The sequence below is a fragment of the Glycine max genome, chromosome 14 (genome assembly GCF_000004515.6).
Source record: "Glycine max cultivar Williams 82 chromosome 14, Glycine_max_v4.0, whole genome shotgun sequence".
Lineage (NCBI taxonomy): Eukaryota > Viridiplantae > Streptophyta > Magnoliopsida > Fabales > Fabaceae > Glycine > Glycine max.
The window spans coordinates 46551945-46566835 of NC_038250.2; the positions used below are offsets into that span (position 1 = coordinate 46551945).

Genomic DNA, 14891 nt, shown 5'->3' on the forward strand with positions numbered 1-14891 from the left:
TTTAGTTTTGATTTTGTTTATGTTTTTTTTTATATTAATATAATATTTTATTTTTATCTAAAATAAAAAATATCGTATTAACATTAAAATTATTAATTCTATTAGTCAAATATTAGTAATTATGTACTTATAAAATTTTAGACAAAAATAAATTATTGTTCTAAAAAAATTATTATTTACAAAATATATATTTTCCAAATATTCGACTCAATAAATCTAACTCAACTCAACTTATTTATGATATAGTTTGATCTATAAAAAAAAAAATAACATAAACTCAATCCAACCTATAAAATTTTCATCGATTTGGGTAATGAGTTTAGGAAAATCCAATCTATAAATACTTCTAATTTCTTGAACTATTCTGTATAATAAAAACTTGAACTTTGAAGCAAGAAAATTCAACCTTACTCATATATTGGTCATGATCAACATCCTTGAAAAGCTTATACAATGTCTAAAAGAGATAGCATTTCTTAAAGAGAGTTGATGGAATGAGAAGGAGAGATGAGTTAACTCGCCCGGTTGCAAAATTTCCTGGCAACAAAAAGAAGCAAAATTAATGGCAGCAAGGAGTAATTGAGTTCCGGAAACTTGAAAAAGTGAGTTTTTGGAATGGAAAAAAAATATTAAATTATAGAATTATCTTTGGTATACTTTTATCCAAATTTTAAAATACATCATTTTTTTTTTACTTTTTTCTTTAATTTTCTTAAAAAAATTAATAATAATAAAATACAAAAGTTACTCAAAAAGTAAAAATATTAAGATATAAGGATTTTATAAACAAAATTAAAATGAGAGAGACTGATAAAACAAAACTATAAAAAATGTCAACGAGTATTTTAAAAACATTAACTAAAAAATTAAAATTAAATATTTTTTTTCTTAAAAAGATAACATTTGGGACAATTAAAAACATAACATTTAATGTTTTAAAGTATTAATTATATTTTTTAATAAAAATATATTTATTAATTCATTACACTGATGATTATTTTGTGGCCCTCACTCCCAAATCTCAATGTTTGGATGTACCCCTAATTTGTGTTGCCGATTAGCACACGTCAACGCCACATAATCATCCTCTGACCCACGCCTACTTAATGTCACCCTACACGTGGCACTCTCACAACCCATCAAACCACACTCCCCTACGCCTCCTCGCACGGAATCTCTCCCCCACACACAACCATCACCACAAACCAACCCGAGAATAAAATCATCCGAAACCGCAACAAATTTTTAATTTTCAAAAAAATCCAACACGGCAATCTGGACCGTGGAGATCTCCAACCCATCATCGATCCAACGGCCACCATGTCCTGTCGGATCACCTTGTCTCTTTTCCACTCCCTGTTCCTTCTCCTGCTACCAATTGGCACTCATCATCATCACCAGAACCCAGAAAATATTATCTACACCCATATAAATTAATGCACCAAAACACAAACAAGATATTCAAAGTTTCGATTTTCACGTCGCGGGTATTTCTATTTCTCTCTCCACCATGTCGGCGTTGGAGTATCTCTACCTCTCTCCGTTAACGTACACAAAAATCTACCTCAATTCCCACACCTGGCGCAGACGCTCGCCGCTGCGGCAAAACGCGTGTCGTTTCGTTCCCAATTCGGCGGTCGTTAGGGTTCCGGGGCAATGGAGGGATTTTTCCGGGAGGGTGGATTTGTGGAGGCTGAGGAGGGTCCACGGTGGCGCCGCCAGGGCGAGTGGTGGCCAGGAGGGGGATTCCGGCGAGAAGAGCGGCGAGGGACAGGGGGTCACCGATAAGGGTTCGACCAGGTCCGGTTCGAACCGGAGGAGGGAGAAGCAAGATAAAGGGTGGTGGTTCGGTTCGAAGAGTGGGAAGTGGCGGTGGCAACCCATTGTTCAAGCTCAAGAGGTTGGAGTGTTGCTTTTGCAATTAGGGATTGTTGTGTTTGTGATGAGGTTGCTGAGGCCTGGGATTCCCTTACCTGGCTCCGAACCGAGGGCTGCGACGTCGTTTGTGAGTGTGCCTTATAGCGAGTTCTTGAGTAAGATTAATGGGGATCAGGTGCAGAAGGTGGAGGTTGATGGGGTCCACATCATGTTCAAGTTGAAGTCTGACGTGGAGGCTTCTGAAGTGGCTTCTTCTGCTGCTACTCCTTCGGAGTCAGAGTCGTTGGTTAAGAGTGTTGCTCCTACCAAGAAGATTGTTTACACTACCACTAGGCCTAGTGATATAAGGACTCCCTATGGGAAGATGATGGAAAATGAGGTGGAGTTCGGGTCCCCGGATAAGAGGTCTGGTGGATTCTTCAACTCTGCTTTGGTAAGTATTTGGAATGTGGTTTCCACTTTCCACACTTTGAATGCTTCTAGATGCATTTTATAGTATTTTTTCAAGAGTTTAATGGTCACTGACAGTGTTAAACCAATAAGAAATTATGGTTGGTATAACTTTTAAGGTAATTATTATAAAAATCAACTAATTTACCATACATGGTGGTGTGTGATTGGATGATCGGTTAAAACTGTTTTACACTCTCCATGCATAACATATTTTCTCTCTTTTTAATGTCAATACCATTTGGTAAACTAGAATAGTTAGATATAAGTTTTAGCATTTTGTTGTGTTTATTAACAATTACTCATGCAGTTATGCCCGACTGCAATGCCGCAAAGCAAGGGACCTCTGTCATTGGGTTATGTAATTTTTTTTATACTTGATTTTAAAGCATAAGTTCTCTCTGTGATTTAAGGTTTTTATGATGTGCTAATTTTGGATTTGTTTTGTTCATTGTATTATAATTATGTTGTGTGTTACGATTTTTGAAGTTGTTTTATCCCTGAGTATGCATTGTGTGTTATTGAATTTGCTTAAGATTGTGATGTGGTTGATGTTGGGAGGAGGCTGGTGGTTTGAAGTATAACACATAAATTCAGCTGTATTCATTTGTGCAAACCTTCTGAGACCTGAAAGAGGAATAAAGGTTATGGTTCTTTCTCCAATTGCAATCATTCTATCAAAACTGTAATCTGTGTGAATGTGAATGCTCAATGGCTATAGGCTATAGCACTCAATCTGGACTAAGGCTATGTCCTTAAGTTTTCCCTACTTCTGGAAGGGCCATTAGAAACTTAGGGACTGTGTTTGGTTTGAGGAAATGCTACCCTTTTTCACATTTAATTACAAAGTGCCATCTTGCATTTGCTATTGCTTTGTTTTTTGTTTTCAAAAGTTTATCTAGGAAACATTGCAAACTTTTGAAAAGAGAAAGCAAAGAAAACTAGGTGTTATAATTAAAAATGAAAATAGAAATTGTTTTCTCAAACCAAATGACCCCATAGGTGTACATTGCTCCATTCTTTCAAGTCTTCTGTATTTAAGAAGGATAGTAAGAAACCTTGTATGTTCATTGTAGAAGTACAAGGATGAACTTCCTAATTAACGGAATAAAACACACACACAGCAGTTCTTTGAGGGACTGTACCTCCCAAACCAAAGGCCCTAATTCTCTCACAATTGACAAGATGATCTCTTTCTTCCCTCCCCTCTTATTTATAGGCAACATGCCTCATTACTTCAACCAACTAACCTAAGTAACTAACATGACTAACTAACAAACTAATGGATATCTATCAAATTCTGAGCAACTTATCTGTGACTAGTATGGTTGATAAAATTATCAAGCTCAAGAAATTATAATTTACATGGTTTATATATAATTACAAACTATAGATTCTGTACCATGAGAATTTGAAATGATAACTTTTAAGAACTGATTACTTCTGTTGATTAATAGAAGATAATCTTTATATTAGCTTCATGAGGTAAATCTTCTTACAGTATAACAAAAAACTTTCACATTTGTCAAATATGGCATGGCATGTTTTAGATTATAATGTATCAGTAGTTTAAGGCATTCAACATTCATTATAAATTTCCTTGACAGTCGTGGTTGACACTATATATCATGTAACATGTTGACTCCATTCTCATATTTGCAGATAGCCTTGTTTTATTGTGCTCTGCTTGCAGGGCTTCTCCATCGATTCCCTGTTAGTTTTTCTCAGGTAAGTGTGATTTCCTTCCCCCTCTCAATTTCAATTTTCTTAGGCCTTCTTATCCAACGGCTTATGTTGTCTACACATTTTAAAACAGCATTTATTTGAGAAATTGAATGCTATGTGCAGCATACGGCTGGTCAGATTAGGAATCGTAAATCAGGAACTTCTGCTGGCACAAAGTCATCTGATCAAGGTGAATCAATCACATTTGCTGATGTCGCTGGTGTTGACGAGGCTAAGGAGGAACTAGAAGAGATTGTGGTAGGCTGGACTTCCTTCAGCTCATATTCAGCACTTACAACCTTTAGGGCATATACAAGGCTTTCTATTCTATGGCAGGGCTTTTATCTTCATTTTCATTTTTTTTAGATATGGACAAGTAGTTTTTAATATGCTGATGTTCACTTGCCAGGAATTTCTTCGCAATCCAGACAGATATATAAGACTTGGAGCTCGTCCTCCCCGAGGGGTTCTCTTGGTGAGTAATAGCCAGAGATATCTGATAAGTAACACACAATGGTCTTATGATCCCAGGATGAAAGCACATGAGGATATTTGCTTGGGGAAGGGATGAAATATGAGAAATGTCTTTTGGGAATATTTTTGGCTAAAATCTAGCCAAGTTTTCTACTGTATTATATGGTCTATGCTTTCTCTTATTTTCTTAATCATTACCTTGCAAAAGATGAGATCACTATTGTCTTCGATTGAACTGGTGGTTCTAGGAATTAATTCTTCAATAGTTTTCACTTACACAGTGTATGTGGATTATTTATAGCCAAGTTACCTTTTCATATTATTATTGTTTTAATTTGACATGTAGGTAGTAAATATCCACTGTTTTATCTTACAGGTGGGTCTTCCTGGGACAGGTAAGACTTTACTGGCAAAGGCTGTGGCAGGGGAAGCTGATGTGCCATTTATAAGTTGTTCTGCTAGTGAGTTTGTAGAGTTATATGTTGGTATGGGTGCTTCCCGTGTGAGAGATCTCTTTGCAAGGGCTAAGAAAGAAGCACCATCCATAATATTTATTGATGAGGTATGAATGTGTATTCTTTGATTCTATTAAGATGTTTGATTTAATATTTACTATTCAACCAATTAAACTTTCCTTTTGTATGCAGATAGATGCTGTGGCTAAAAGTCGTGATGGTAAATTTCGCATTGTCAGCAATGATGAACGAGAACAAACCTTGAACCAGCTGCTCACTGTTAGCATTTTTCCATATTCATTTTCTTGTATTTTTCTTTTTTTTTTTTTTGGGGGGGGGGGGGGGGGGGGGGTCACAATGAGTCTAACGTCTTAAAACTGCATTGCAGGAGATGGATGGTTTTGACAGCAGTTCTGCTGTCATTGTTCTTGGAGCAACTAATCGTGCAGATGTCTTAGACCCTGCACTCCGAAGACCAGGAAGATTTGATCGGGTTGTTATGGTCTGGATTCTAGATTAAATGCATTACCTCCCTTGGTTTTTGTACTGATTTCAAAAAGACCTTGACTTTGCATATTCTTAGAAAAGATTTCTCATTTTCTATTTAGGTGGAAACACCTGATAGGATTGGAAGAGAAGCTATCCTTAAAGTTCATGTTTCCAAGAAAGAACTTCCTTTAGCTAAGGATGTTAACCTTGGCGACATTGCTTGTATGACCACTGGTTTCACTGGGTAATTATTCTGTCTCCTCCATACTTTTTGTTCTTTAAATATTGAGAAGAATGAGATTTGATCTGACACATGGTGCACATCATTGAAGAGCGGATCTTGCAAACCTAGTAAATGAGGCTGCATTATTGGCAGGAAGACAAAACAAAATTGTTGTGGAGAAAAATGATTTCATTCAAGCTGTTGAAAGATCAATAGCAGTAAGTTACAGTGTCTCTTGAAATGTTGGTGGATGCATGTTTTCACTTTCCAGCTGCAGTCTGGCTGGATTTTGATGTGTCGATCACAATGTTAAATTGAAAATTTTAGTTTTGTAAATTTGAGTCTAGTTTATCTATTCTGGATAAATGGACCAAGTTACTTGTTTCAGGGAATAGAAAAGAAGACTGCCAAGTTGAAAGGAAGTGAGAAGGCTGTAGTTGCACGGCATGAAGCTGGTCATGCTGTGGTAGGTACTGCAGTTGCAAACCTTCTTCCTGGACAGCCACGTGTTGAGGTAAACCATGGAAAATGCTCTATTTTTGGCCATTTAAATATGTCAATGCCATTGCAGATATGTAGATGATGCTTGGACCAAGTTACTTGCCTGCTTGAATTTTTGGAATTGTCACACTATTGAACTATAATTATTCTGAAATACTCTGATTGATGATTTCTAGTTCATACAGGCTCTGGTTATCAGATTCCTACTTCAATGACTTGTGACAAAAATTGCTTAATTTCAGTTTTTTATTTTTTTTTTATTTTAGGTGTGAACTTTGTGATATCTTATTTTAGAATTCATTTATCTTGTTTTATGGTGGGAAATTAAAGAAAAGTATAAATCTGTTATGTGTGATATTCAGCGATAATAAAACAAGTTATAAATCAAATGTTCTGTTTCATTTTGTAAATACACTAGTGTTTTATGGGTGTGCATCTTGGCACTCCCATTAGTCCCACTGCTCTAACAATTTTTTTTATCCTCAAAATACTCTTCATTGAATACTTGTTCCTTATTCCTTGTCTAACTAGTAATTCTTGTATTTACGCTGATTCCTTATTATGAAAAATAATGATTTGTTAATTTAAAAACCATTTTAATGTTTTTAAACTCCTAATTACCCTCACTTATTTGATATTTCTTCTCTTTTCATTTTTGTTTTCTTTCCTTTACTATATAAGACACACTAAATTCAGGTTCCCAATAATAAAAACTGAAGAGTATATTCATTCATGAAGGTTAAGTTGAAGTCTCCCTCCATAAGATTTATTTAAAGAATATACTTATTGCATATACTTATGAAGTGTGGTTCTATTGGTAGATAACAAAATTAAAATTGCATTAATTTGAAGTTTTAATAAAGAAAAGTTGGAAAATCTTACTGGTTAGGTAATTGGATTTTTAGTTATCTAGACAAGCTAACTATTGATAACACGATCAACAATTGTACTTACTAGTGAAATGGACCTAACCTGCCCTCATTTTATTTTGAAATGAATATTGGCAAAAGTATCTCCGAACTTAATGATTTGGATAGAAGTATGGTACTTGATAGAACATTATGGCGGAAGTTGATCCATGTAGCCGACCCCACCTAGTGGGATAAGGCGTTGTTGTTGTTGTTGTTGTATTTGCAAAAGTATCTCTGGAATGGTAGCCTAATTGTGTTATGAAAATCATTGTTAAGTTTCTTATTTGTTTATTGTTTATTAAGAAGATCTATAAGGATATTCATGCCTTACTATCTCGGGATGTTATCAGAAACTAAGCATATTGCCTAGGTCAGGAGGGGCTTTGGGATTTACTTACACTCCTCCAACAAATGAGGACAGATACTTGCTTTTCATTGATGAGTTGCGTGGCCGCCTGGTTACCCTACTTGGGGGACGTGCTGCAGAAGAAATTGTTTATTCTGGTCGAGTGTCAACAGGTGCACTTGATGACATACGGCGAGCAACTGATATGGCATACAAAGCTATAGCTGAATATGGTCTTAATCAGACAATAGGCCCTGTGTCAATTTCCACCCTTTCTAATGGTGGAATGGACGAGTCTGGGGGATCAGCTCCTTGGGGAAGGGATCAGGTCCTCTATTTCATTATCTTATTTCTTCTTCATAATATTTTACTGTATGCTGATTTTAATCTGAACACAACAGGGACATCTTGTTGATCTAGTTCAAAGAGAGGTGAAAGCATTGCTGCAGTCTGCGCTGGAAGTATCACTTTCTATTGTGCGGGCTAATCCTACTGTTTTGGAGGGTCTTGGTGCTCATTTAGAAGGTAACTGTACGTGCTGTATTTTATATTTGGTGATTGGTGGAATGTTTGTGTTGATTGCCAAAAAACTAATAGTGAATACTTACAATTTTTTTAACTTAATTAAATGGTTAGTATCTATGTTTAGGGATAAGGCTTAACTATAAAATAGAAGGTCTTATATGTAGAATATCATGCTTGTATACCGTTGCCTCCAATTGAAATTGCATGGGTGAATTAGATTTCAGATTTTGGTTTTGAAATTTTATACAACGCTGAATGTTGCACTTAAATATAATATAATGATCATGTGAAGGGATAGGTGAAATGGGGATGTCAGCATCTTGTGCTTCTACCAAATTATGTATAGACTATAGAATATAGATACAAATGACTTTGAACTATTGTGTTTTTGGTAAGCTATGGTGTTCTAATAGTGCCTATTCTTCAGAAAAAGAGAAAGTAGAGGGTGAAGAGCTACAGAAGTGGTTAAGATTGGTAGTTGCACCGACAGAGCTGGAAATCTTCATAGACGGCAAGCAAGGGTCTCTCCTCCCATTGCAGACAGGTTCCTGAACATTTGAGAGTTGTCTATTTATGCTACCAATGTCGAGTGAAACTTAAGGTATGATTTTTGACGTTGGCGGGCTAAAGCCAGTGCAGATATATCTCAAACAAATGAGTTCACCCTTACAACCTTTGTATATTCCTGTAAGGTGAATTTTGGCATCATTTTTAACACGTAGCCAGCCTGTTATTTAACTCATAATTCACTCATCCAAAGCCACAGGGGAGATAAAAAGATAAAGAAAAATACACAGTAGTGCTTCTCACCATCTACATATATACTGGTAGTTGAATTTGTTGTATATTGACTATTATTTCAGTCATGATGTGGCTGTTTGCAAATGTAATTTGGTATATAGTTGTTGTATACATTAACGATTCTGTGAAATGTAAACGGCTCTGCTATATGTTACACCAAAATATCTTTTCCAAATTGTAAGTAAGCTGATTAGTATTGAAGTCCGTTTACAGATTCTCCGCATCAAACAAAGCAGGGTCATTCAACAACTGTATTGGGGCTACGTTTAGATTTGCAGTCAGAGTAAAAAATATTTTTGGAATGGAAGCTACTATGTTAGGACAGATTAAACTTAAGAATTGACCCCGTATTCTTGTTGACTATGCACCATCATCATCTTTGTCTTCTTTCAGAACTCAAGTAAACAGCTACAAGGTGTAGAGTGTTTTTAGTCATTTGTCCAGGTGTGAATGATTGAAAGGAATTTTTGTATTCATATAACAGGGATCTTGTGATATTCTGAGAGAACAAAAATATCTAGTGTTCCTTGAATGCAACGTTTTTGTACATTTTTACTAGAGAAAGAGCTAACCTGCATTGTGCCTCTGGTGGACCATTGTCCCATGTGGCTGAGTTTCTTTGGAAAGATACGATGTCATATTCATATCATTGTATTGTATATTACTATCTCATAATAATATCGTTGTATTGCTCAGAAGCTTTGACAACTAAACATCAAGTGGATAATTAGTGGTGTAGAGCTGCCTTTATAACTAGGAGGGGCAAAATAAGTGTGTATTTTTATTGGTGAATCAACCTGTCCCACCTAATATAAGGAGGATTAAAAGCGAGTCAAAGTGAATTATAATGGATTGGTTTGGGTTAGGACAAATTAACCCACTTTGTCACTTTTATTTAAAACTTGTTCTTTGATTCTTCTTTATTTTATTATGAGAATATAAAAATCAAAAGAAAAATATTGCATTACCAAAAACATACATCTTCCAAGGTATGAATAAATCATTAATTTTATTCTTCAACTATAACCTTCTTGAATGGTTAAGTATAAAAAATTGCTTAAGTAATCTTTAGAAGTATTAGAAATTATGCTTAGTAGTCTTTTAAATATTAAAAACTTTTCAAATTGGTCTTTAGACTTTAGTAAACCACATTTCGATATTGTAAACATTATTTAATATAATTTTATTAGTTTAGAAACTGTTTAAGAGATAAGATAATATTTTGATGACGAAATTGATGATTTATTCTTGAAGTTCTTACAGTAAACTCTTGTTTTGTTTGTTGGCTTGTACAAAGTCTTAGAAGGGGTGAGTGTATCTTAGGAGTTAAGACTTATGAAGAGGTAGTGTTTAGCCTAGTTTTTTTTCTTCCTTATAAATAAAAACAAGGGCAAATACTATATAAAAGCTCTTAAAAATATAAAGAACCTATTTTTAAGAAGAAATCTAAAAAAATGAGTTTTAAAAAAAGCTTATTGGCGGAGCCTATCCTAAGTGTCATGACTCATAAGCTTTCACGGAGCTTTTTTGTCATGCTCCACTTCAAATTTCATTCGTTGCTATTTTCATTTTTTTTTGTTGCATTTACGGTTCTATTTTATTTTTCACTAATTTCAAAAAATACTCAAATTTTTCTGTACGTGGCATCAAAATTCATGGAGCACTATAATTATAGAATTTCAAAAAAATTTGAAATGAAATTATAAGTAATTCTCATGGAAAGAAAATAATAGGAATTATAAATTTTATAACATCACACACACTAGAAATAATTTTATAAATTGAATTTTAAATGTAATATTTTCAGAAGTAAATTAAACTATCTAAAAAAATTAAATTTCAGAAATAATTGTCTTTTTTTTAAGCCTTAATTTATTTTTTTTATAACGGCAAAGATAATTTTTTTAAAAAAAATCGAAAATCTTATCTTATTATTATTAACTTTTTTCTGAAAGGCACAAAATCTTATCTTATTGTTGCTTACTTTACAAGTGAACAGGTAACCTATAAATAAGCCTAACACAACAGTGGCAACACACCAACGTTTGAAAATACAAACCTTGTTCTCTGTTATTTCTCTCAACAATCGTTCCAAACAAATCACGAGTTGAATTCTGAAGGTTTCGCTACGTTTCTACCACTCAGGTTTGCTTCGCGGAACGCGAAAATCTAACACTTTTAGGTTTTATGATGGATGATCTGCGAGAATCTATGTTCTATCCGACTTCATTTATCTCAATGAACTTTTCTGTGCTTCCCCGATGCAAAGATAGGGTTTCGCGTGTAGGATTCCTTTCAATTTATTTATTAGGGTTTTCAGAAGGATCGGCGATACCCTAATTTGGGGGTTTTGGGATAGTCTCTATTGACGTTATGATCAGGGTTAAATTATTGATCTTTGATCCAATTCTGTCATGGGTTTTGACCTTGACGTGCTTGATCTTCCTCGATAGACTTGTTCTGCCATAGTTTTGTTGCCATGTTCATCACTTGCTTTACAACTGTTATTTTGGGATGTAAAATTTGGGACCCAAATGGTTTTGGGTTTTTGATGAGGAGTTGAGTCTACGGCTTAGGGTTTATCATTGAGTTAATGAATGAAAACATGAGCTATGGAGAATTTTATTGATAGGATACTGTATCTGATCTGGGATGTCATTGCATTGCAATGTTTGTTTTTTTAGAGTATCATGAATACAAAGTTTGCACGAAGGACTGAGCGCATTGGTGGAACAGCATGTGCCTATTGGAGAGCTGGGAGATGTAACAGAAATCCTTGCAGATTTTTGCACATAGAGACACCATCACCACCTACTGCTTGTGGTTATGTCAATACTGCATATAGATATGGAAAAAAGCCCCATTCCTCCTCTGAGAATACCCCTAAATATAGTTCAAAGACAGCATTGATTAGCGATAATGGAGATAGAGGAGATGCGACAAGGGTCGCTAAGGCGTCCAAGAAATCGTCACCAAGGATATGTAAATACTGGATCAACAACAATTGTGTACATGGTGAACAATGCCTGTATTTGCATTCATGGTTTCATGGTGATGGGTTTTCCACTGTAACAAAGCTTCAAGAACATAAGAAGGTACTTGACTCTTAAACCACCATTTAGTATTTAACACACCGAAATTATATTTAAAATTCTTTCATAATTCATTTTTAGTATAATAATTAAATCAAAATTGATATCTGACTTAATAATCGACTAATGTTTTTGCAATTATTGATTAAGAGTCATAGAGTATTATATGCTAGAATAACTTAATGTCTGCCAAAGTGTTTTTGGAAAAACTTTCTCATCCCTAGTTTCCTAGGAAATGCTAGAATTTGTGAGCCTTTGCATCATATTAATATTTTTGGAGTAGTTAAAATTAAAGCTTTTGACAACAGGTTATCACTGGCATTGCACTTCCTGTTGGATCCGACAAACTTTATTCTGGCAGCACTGATGGGACAGTTCGGATATGGGACTGCCATACTGGTCGATGTGTTAAAGTCATCAATCTTGGTGCTGAGGTTACCTCTTTGATCAGTGAGGGGCCATGGATTTTTGTTGGTCTGCAAAATGCTGTCAAGGTAAGCTCTTATCTGTCATTATTTTGTTTTGATGTATGATAATGTCTAATTATAGGTGTAGTACATACAAACTGATTATGTGTCTGTGGTTGTTGTGAAGGCTTGGAACATCCAGACCATTACAGAGTTTACTCTTGATGGACCCAAAGGCCAAGTCCGTGCCATGACTGTTGGCAATGATACACTCTTTGCTGGTGCAGAGGTAACTAACCATGTTATTATCTATTCATATTCCCCTAACCTATTTTTTCTGTAGTTGGTTAACTGATGTTTTTTTTTCTTTCATCATATTCAAAACTCTTACTTTTTTAAACATTTTTTTCTGTTGGCTATCAATATATGTATTTTAGGATGGTGTCATTTTTGCCTGGAGAGGAAGCTCTGGAGCTAAATCTCCTTTTGAACTGGTTGCATCACTCACTGGCCATACTAAAGCAGTGGTTTGCCTGACTATTGGATGCAAGATGCTGTACTCCGGGTCCATGGACCAAAGCATAAAGGTATGTGTTGTTGGACAATATAGGGATTCTATTGTCTTTTTTAACATGTGGATCTTTTCTGAAAAAAGATATGTAATTTCCTTTGAACTGCCCTATAATCATCTAATGACTGGATCTTGTTATTTTGTTTTTTTTCAGGTCTGGGACATGGATACATTACAGTGTACAATGACACTAAATGAGCATACTGACATAGTCACATCTCTTATTTGTTGGGACCAATATTTGTTGTCATGTTCATCTGACTGTACAATTAAGGTCTGGGCTTGCACTGAAGTAGGATCTTTGAAAGTGGTATATACGCACACGGAAGAAAATGTATGCTACTCAACTTTCTATTGTTTGGTTTTATTTTTATTTGTAAAGAACGAAGCTGATATTTCTTATAATGGTCAAAAGGAGTTGGTCGATCTCCAGTAGATAATTCTTTAATGTTTATTACAGGGTGTTGTTTCACTTTTTGGGATGCCTGATGCAGAAGGCAAGCATATATTATTTTCCTCGTGCAGAGACAATTCAGTTCATATGTATGAATTGCCATCGTAAGTAAACCTAAATTATTCACGTATTTTTTGTTACTTTACCTCCATCATTGTAATATTTTTTTGTTGCATCCTCTTACCATTTTTTTTAAAACAGATTTTCAGAGAGGGGACGTTTATTTGCCAAGAAAGATGTGGCATCATTTGAGTTAGGTCTTGGTGGCCTCTTCTTCACTGGAGATGAGACTGGTTTGCTGATGGTGTGGAAATGGTTGGATGTACCCAAGGTGGCATCCTCTTGATGTGTTCCCTTTCGACTTTGGAGTTGTATTATCCATCTGTCTCCTCTTGAAGCAGGTGATGATAAGAATGAATTTATTTTTCTGAGCAGTAAATGCACTGTAAAAACAATTGTATAGAAATTGACAATTATATAGAAATACCAATTTCATTCTTTTATATTCTTCCCAGCAGATGTAATGCTCTCCTTCCTTGATTAGTATATTTACTATTGGATTGCTCTTTATGCTATCATTGCTTTAGCCATATCAAGAATGAATAGTCTCGGTGTCGAAAGTAGCATGATGTACTTCTTTTGCGGCTTATTTGTATTTCAACTCATGAAGCTCAAGATATGGGTAGGCATTGTCGCGGGAGGAATGTTTAGGTTTGTTCTTATCTTAATTCGAACCATACTTGCTGCACAACTGAAGAAGGAGGAGCAAGATTAGCATGTTGAAGTGTAAACTTCAGCCTAAGAAATCTCATTATTGTTATTTATAGTTCTTGGAATGACACTAAGAAATCTCTTATTATTCTGGTTAATGAGGGAAGACCATTACGCGCAGAGACTAGTAGAGATAAGAAATGCTTAACAGTAATGTGAGAATTAAACTCATTTTTTTTTATCATAAATTCAGTGTGTTATACCAACTGAATTGCACACATTGAATTCACATTGAATTGCTGGAGTTTATTGTTTTAGTATTGAAAAATGTGATATTTATAATATATATTTTGTATCTAATACTCTCTCTATTCTTATATATAAGACATAATTACCTAATTATTCAAGATTAAGAAAAATAATTAGTTTAATTGTCAATATAAATTTATCTTAAATTCGTAATTTTTTTCAAAATTATCCTTGTAATTAATATTTCCCTTTTTCTTAATTGTTTATTAATAAATTATCTCTCTTCTTTAAATTAGGGGTATTTGTACTCTAAAAATAATTAATGTAAGGAACATTATTATAGATTGAGTCTTATAAAAAGAAAGAAACATTATTTTAAACTTGGTCTTACACACGCGTGCGCGCACACACACAATCGTTGAATTTAGGATTGTTTGTGTTAAATTTTGTTAAAATTGAACAACAACAAGTAATCAAATCCATATTTTAATGTTTCTGAAAGATTTATATTATATCGATTTTAATCTATATGAATGAGGTAGAAAATGATTTTGAATTAATATAAAATTTTGCATATGTGATCTATACGAAAAGAACTTTCAATCCAAAGGTAAAATTTTAAAAAACAT

The 14891-nt window shown here is 34.6% G+C and overlaps 2 protein-coding genes across 6 annotated transcripts; both read left to right on the top strand.

The window, feature by feature from the left end:
- Positions 1-1262: 1262 nt before the first annotated feature.
- LOC100787279 (ATP-dependent zinc metalloprotease FTSH 9, chloroplastic) lies at positions 1263-9327 on the top strand. Of its 2 annotated transcripts, XM_041008952.1 has the most exons (14): positions 1263-2311; positions 2639-2689; positions 3991-4056; positions 4177-4311; positions 4463-4528; positions 4904-5089; positions 5175-5261; positions 5371-5484; positions 5591-5715; positions 5804-5912; positions 6083-6208; positions 7457-7780; positions 7854-7977; positions 8405-9327. In XM_041008952.1, exons 1-14 carry the CDS (start codon positions 1511-1513, stop codon positions 8527-8529), a joined length of 2439 nt encoding a protein of 812 aa, XP_040864886.1. In that variant the 5' UTR covers positions 1263-1510; the 3' UTR covers positions 8530-9327. The 2 variants fall into 2 exon arrangements, with proteins under 2 accessions (XP_040864886.1, XP_003544874.1); XM_003544826.5 differs by lacking the exon at positions 2639-2689 and having other exon boundaries at positions 1265-2311.
- A 1460-nt stretch (positions 9328-10787) lies between these two features.
- Positions 10788-14193, top strand: LOC100787799 (WD40 domain-containing protein). Of its 4 annotated transcripts, none has more exons than XM_006595491.3 (8): positions 10788-10923; positions 11463-11873; positions 12179-12364; positions 12465-12566; positions 12715-12864; positions 13003-13182; positions 13309-13406; positions 13504-14193. In XM_006595491.3, exons 2-8 carry the CDS (start codon positions 11469-11471, stop codon positions 13646-13648), a joined length of 1266 nt encoding a protein of 421 aa, XP_006595554.1. In that variant the 5' UTR covers positions 10788-10923; positions 11463-11468; the 3' UTR covers positions 13649-14193. The 4 variants fall into 4 exon arrangements, 2 of the variants coding, with proteins under 2 accessions (XP_006595554.1, NP_001242229.2); XR_005888171.1 differs by having other exon boundaries at positions 10797-11873; positions 13504-13703; positions 13821-14193; XR_005888172.1 differs by having other exon boundaries at positions 10797-11873; positions 13504-13703; positions 13890-14193.
- The last annotated feature ends 698 nt before the right edge of the window (positions 14194-14891 follow it).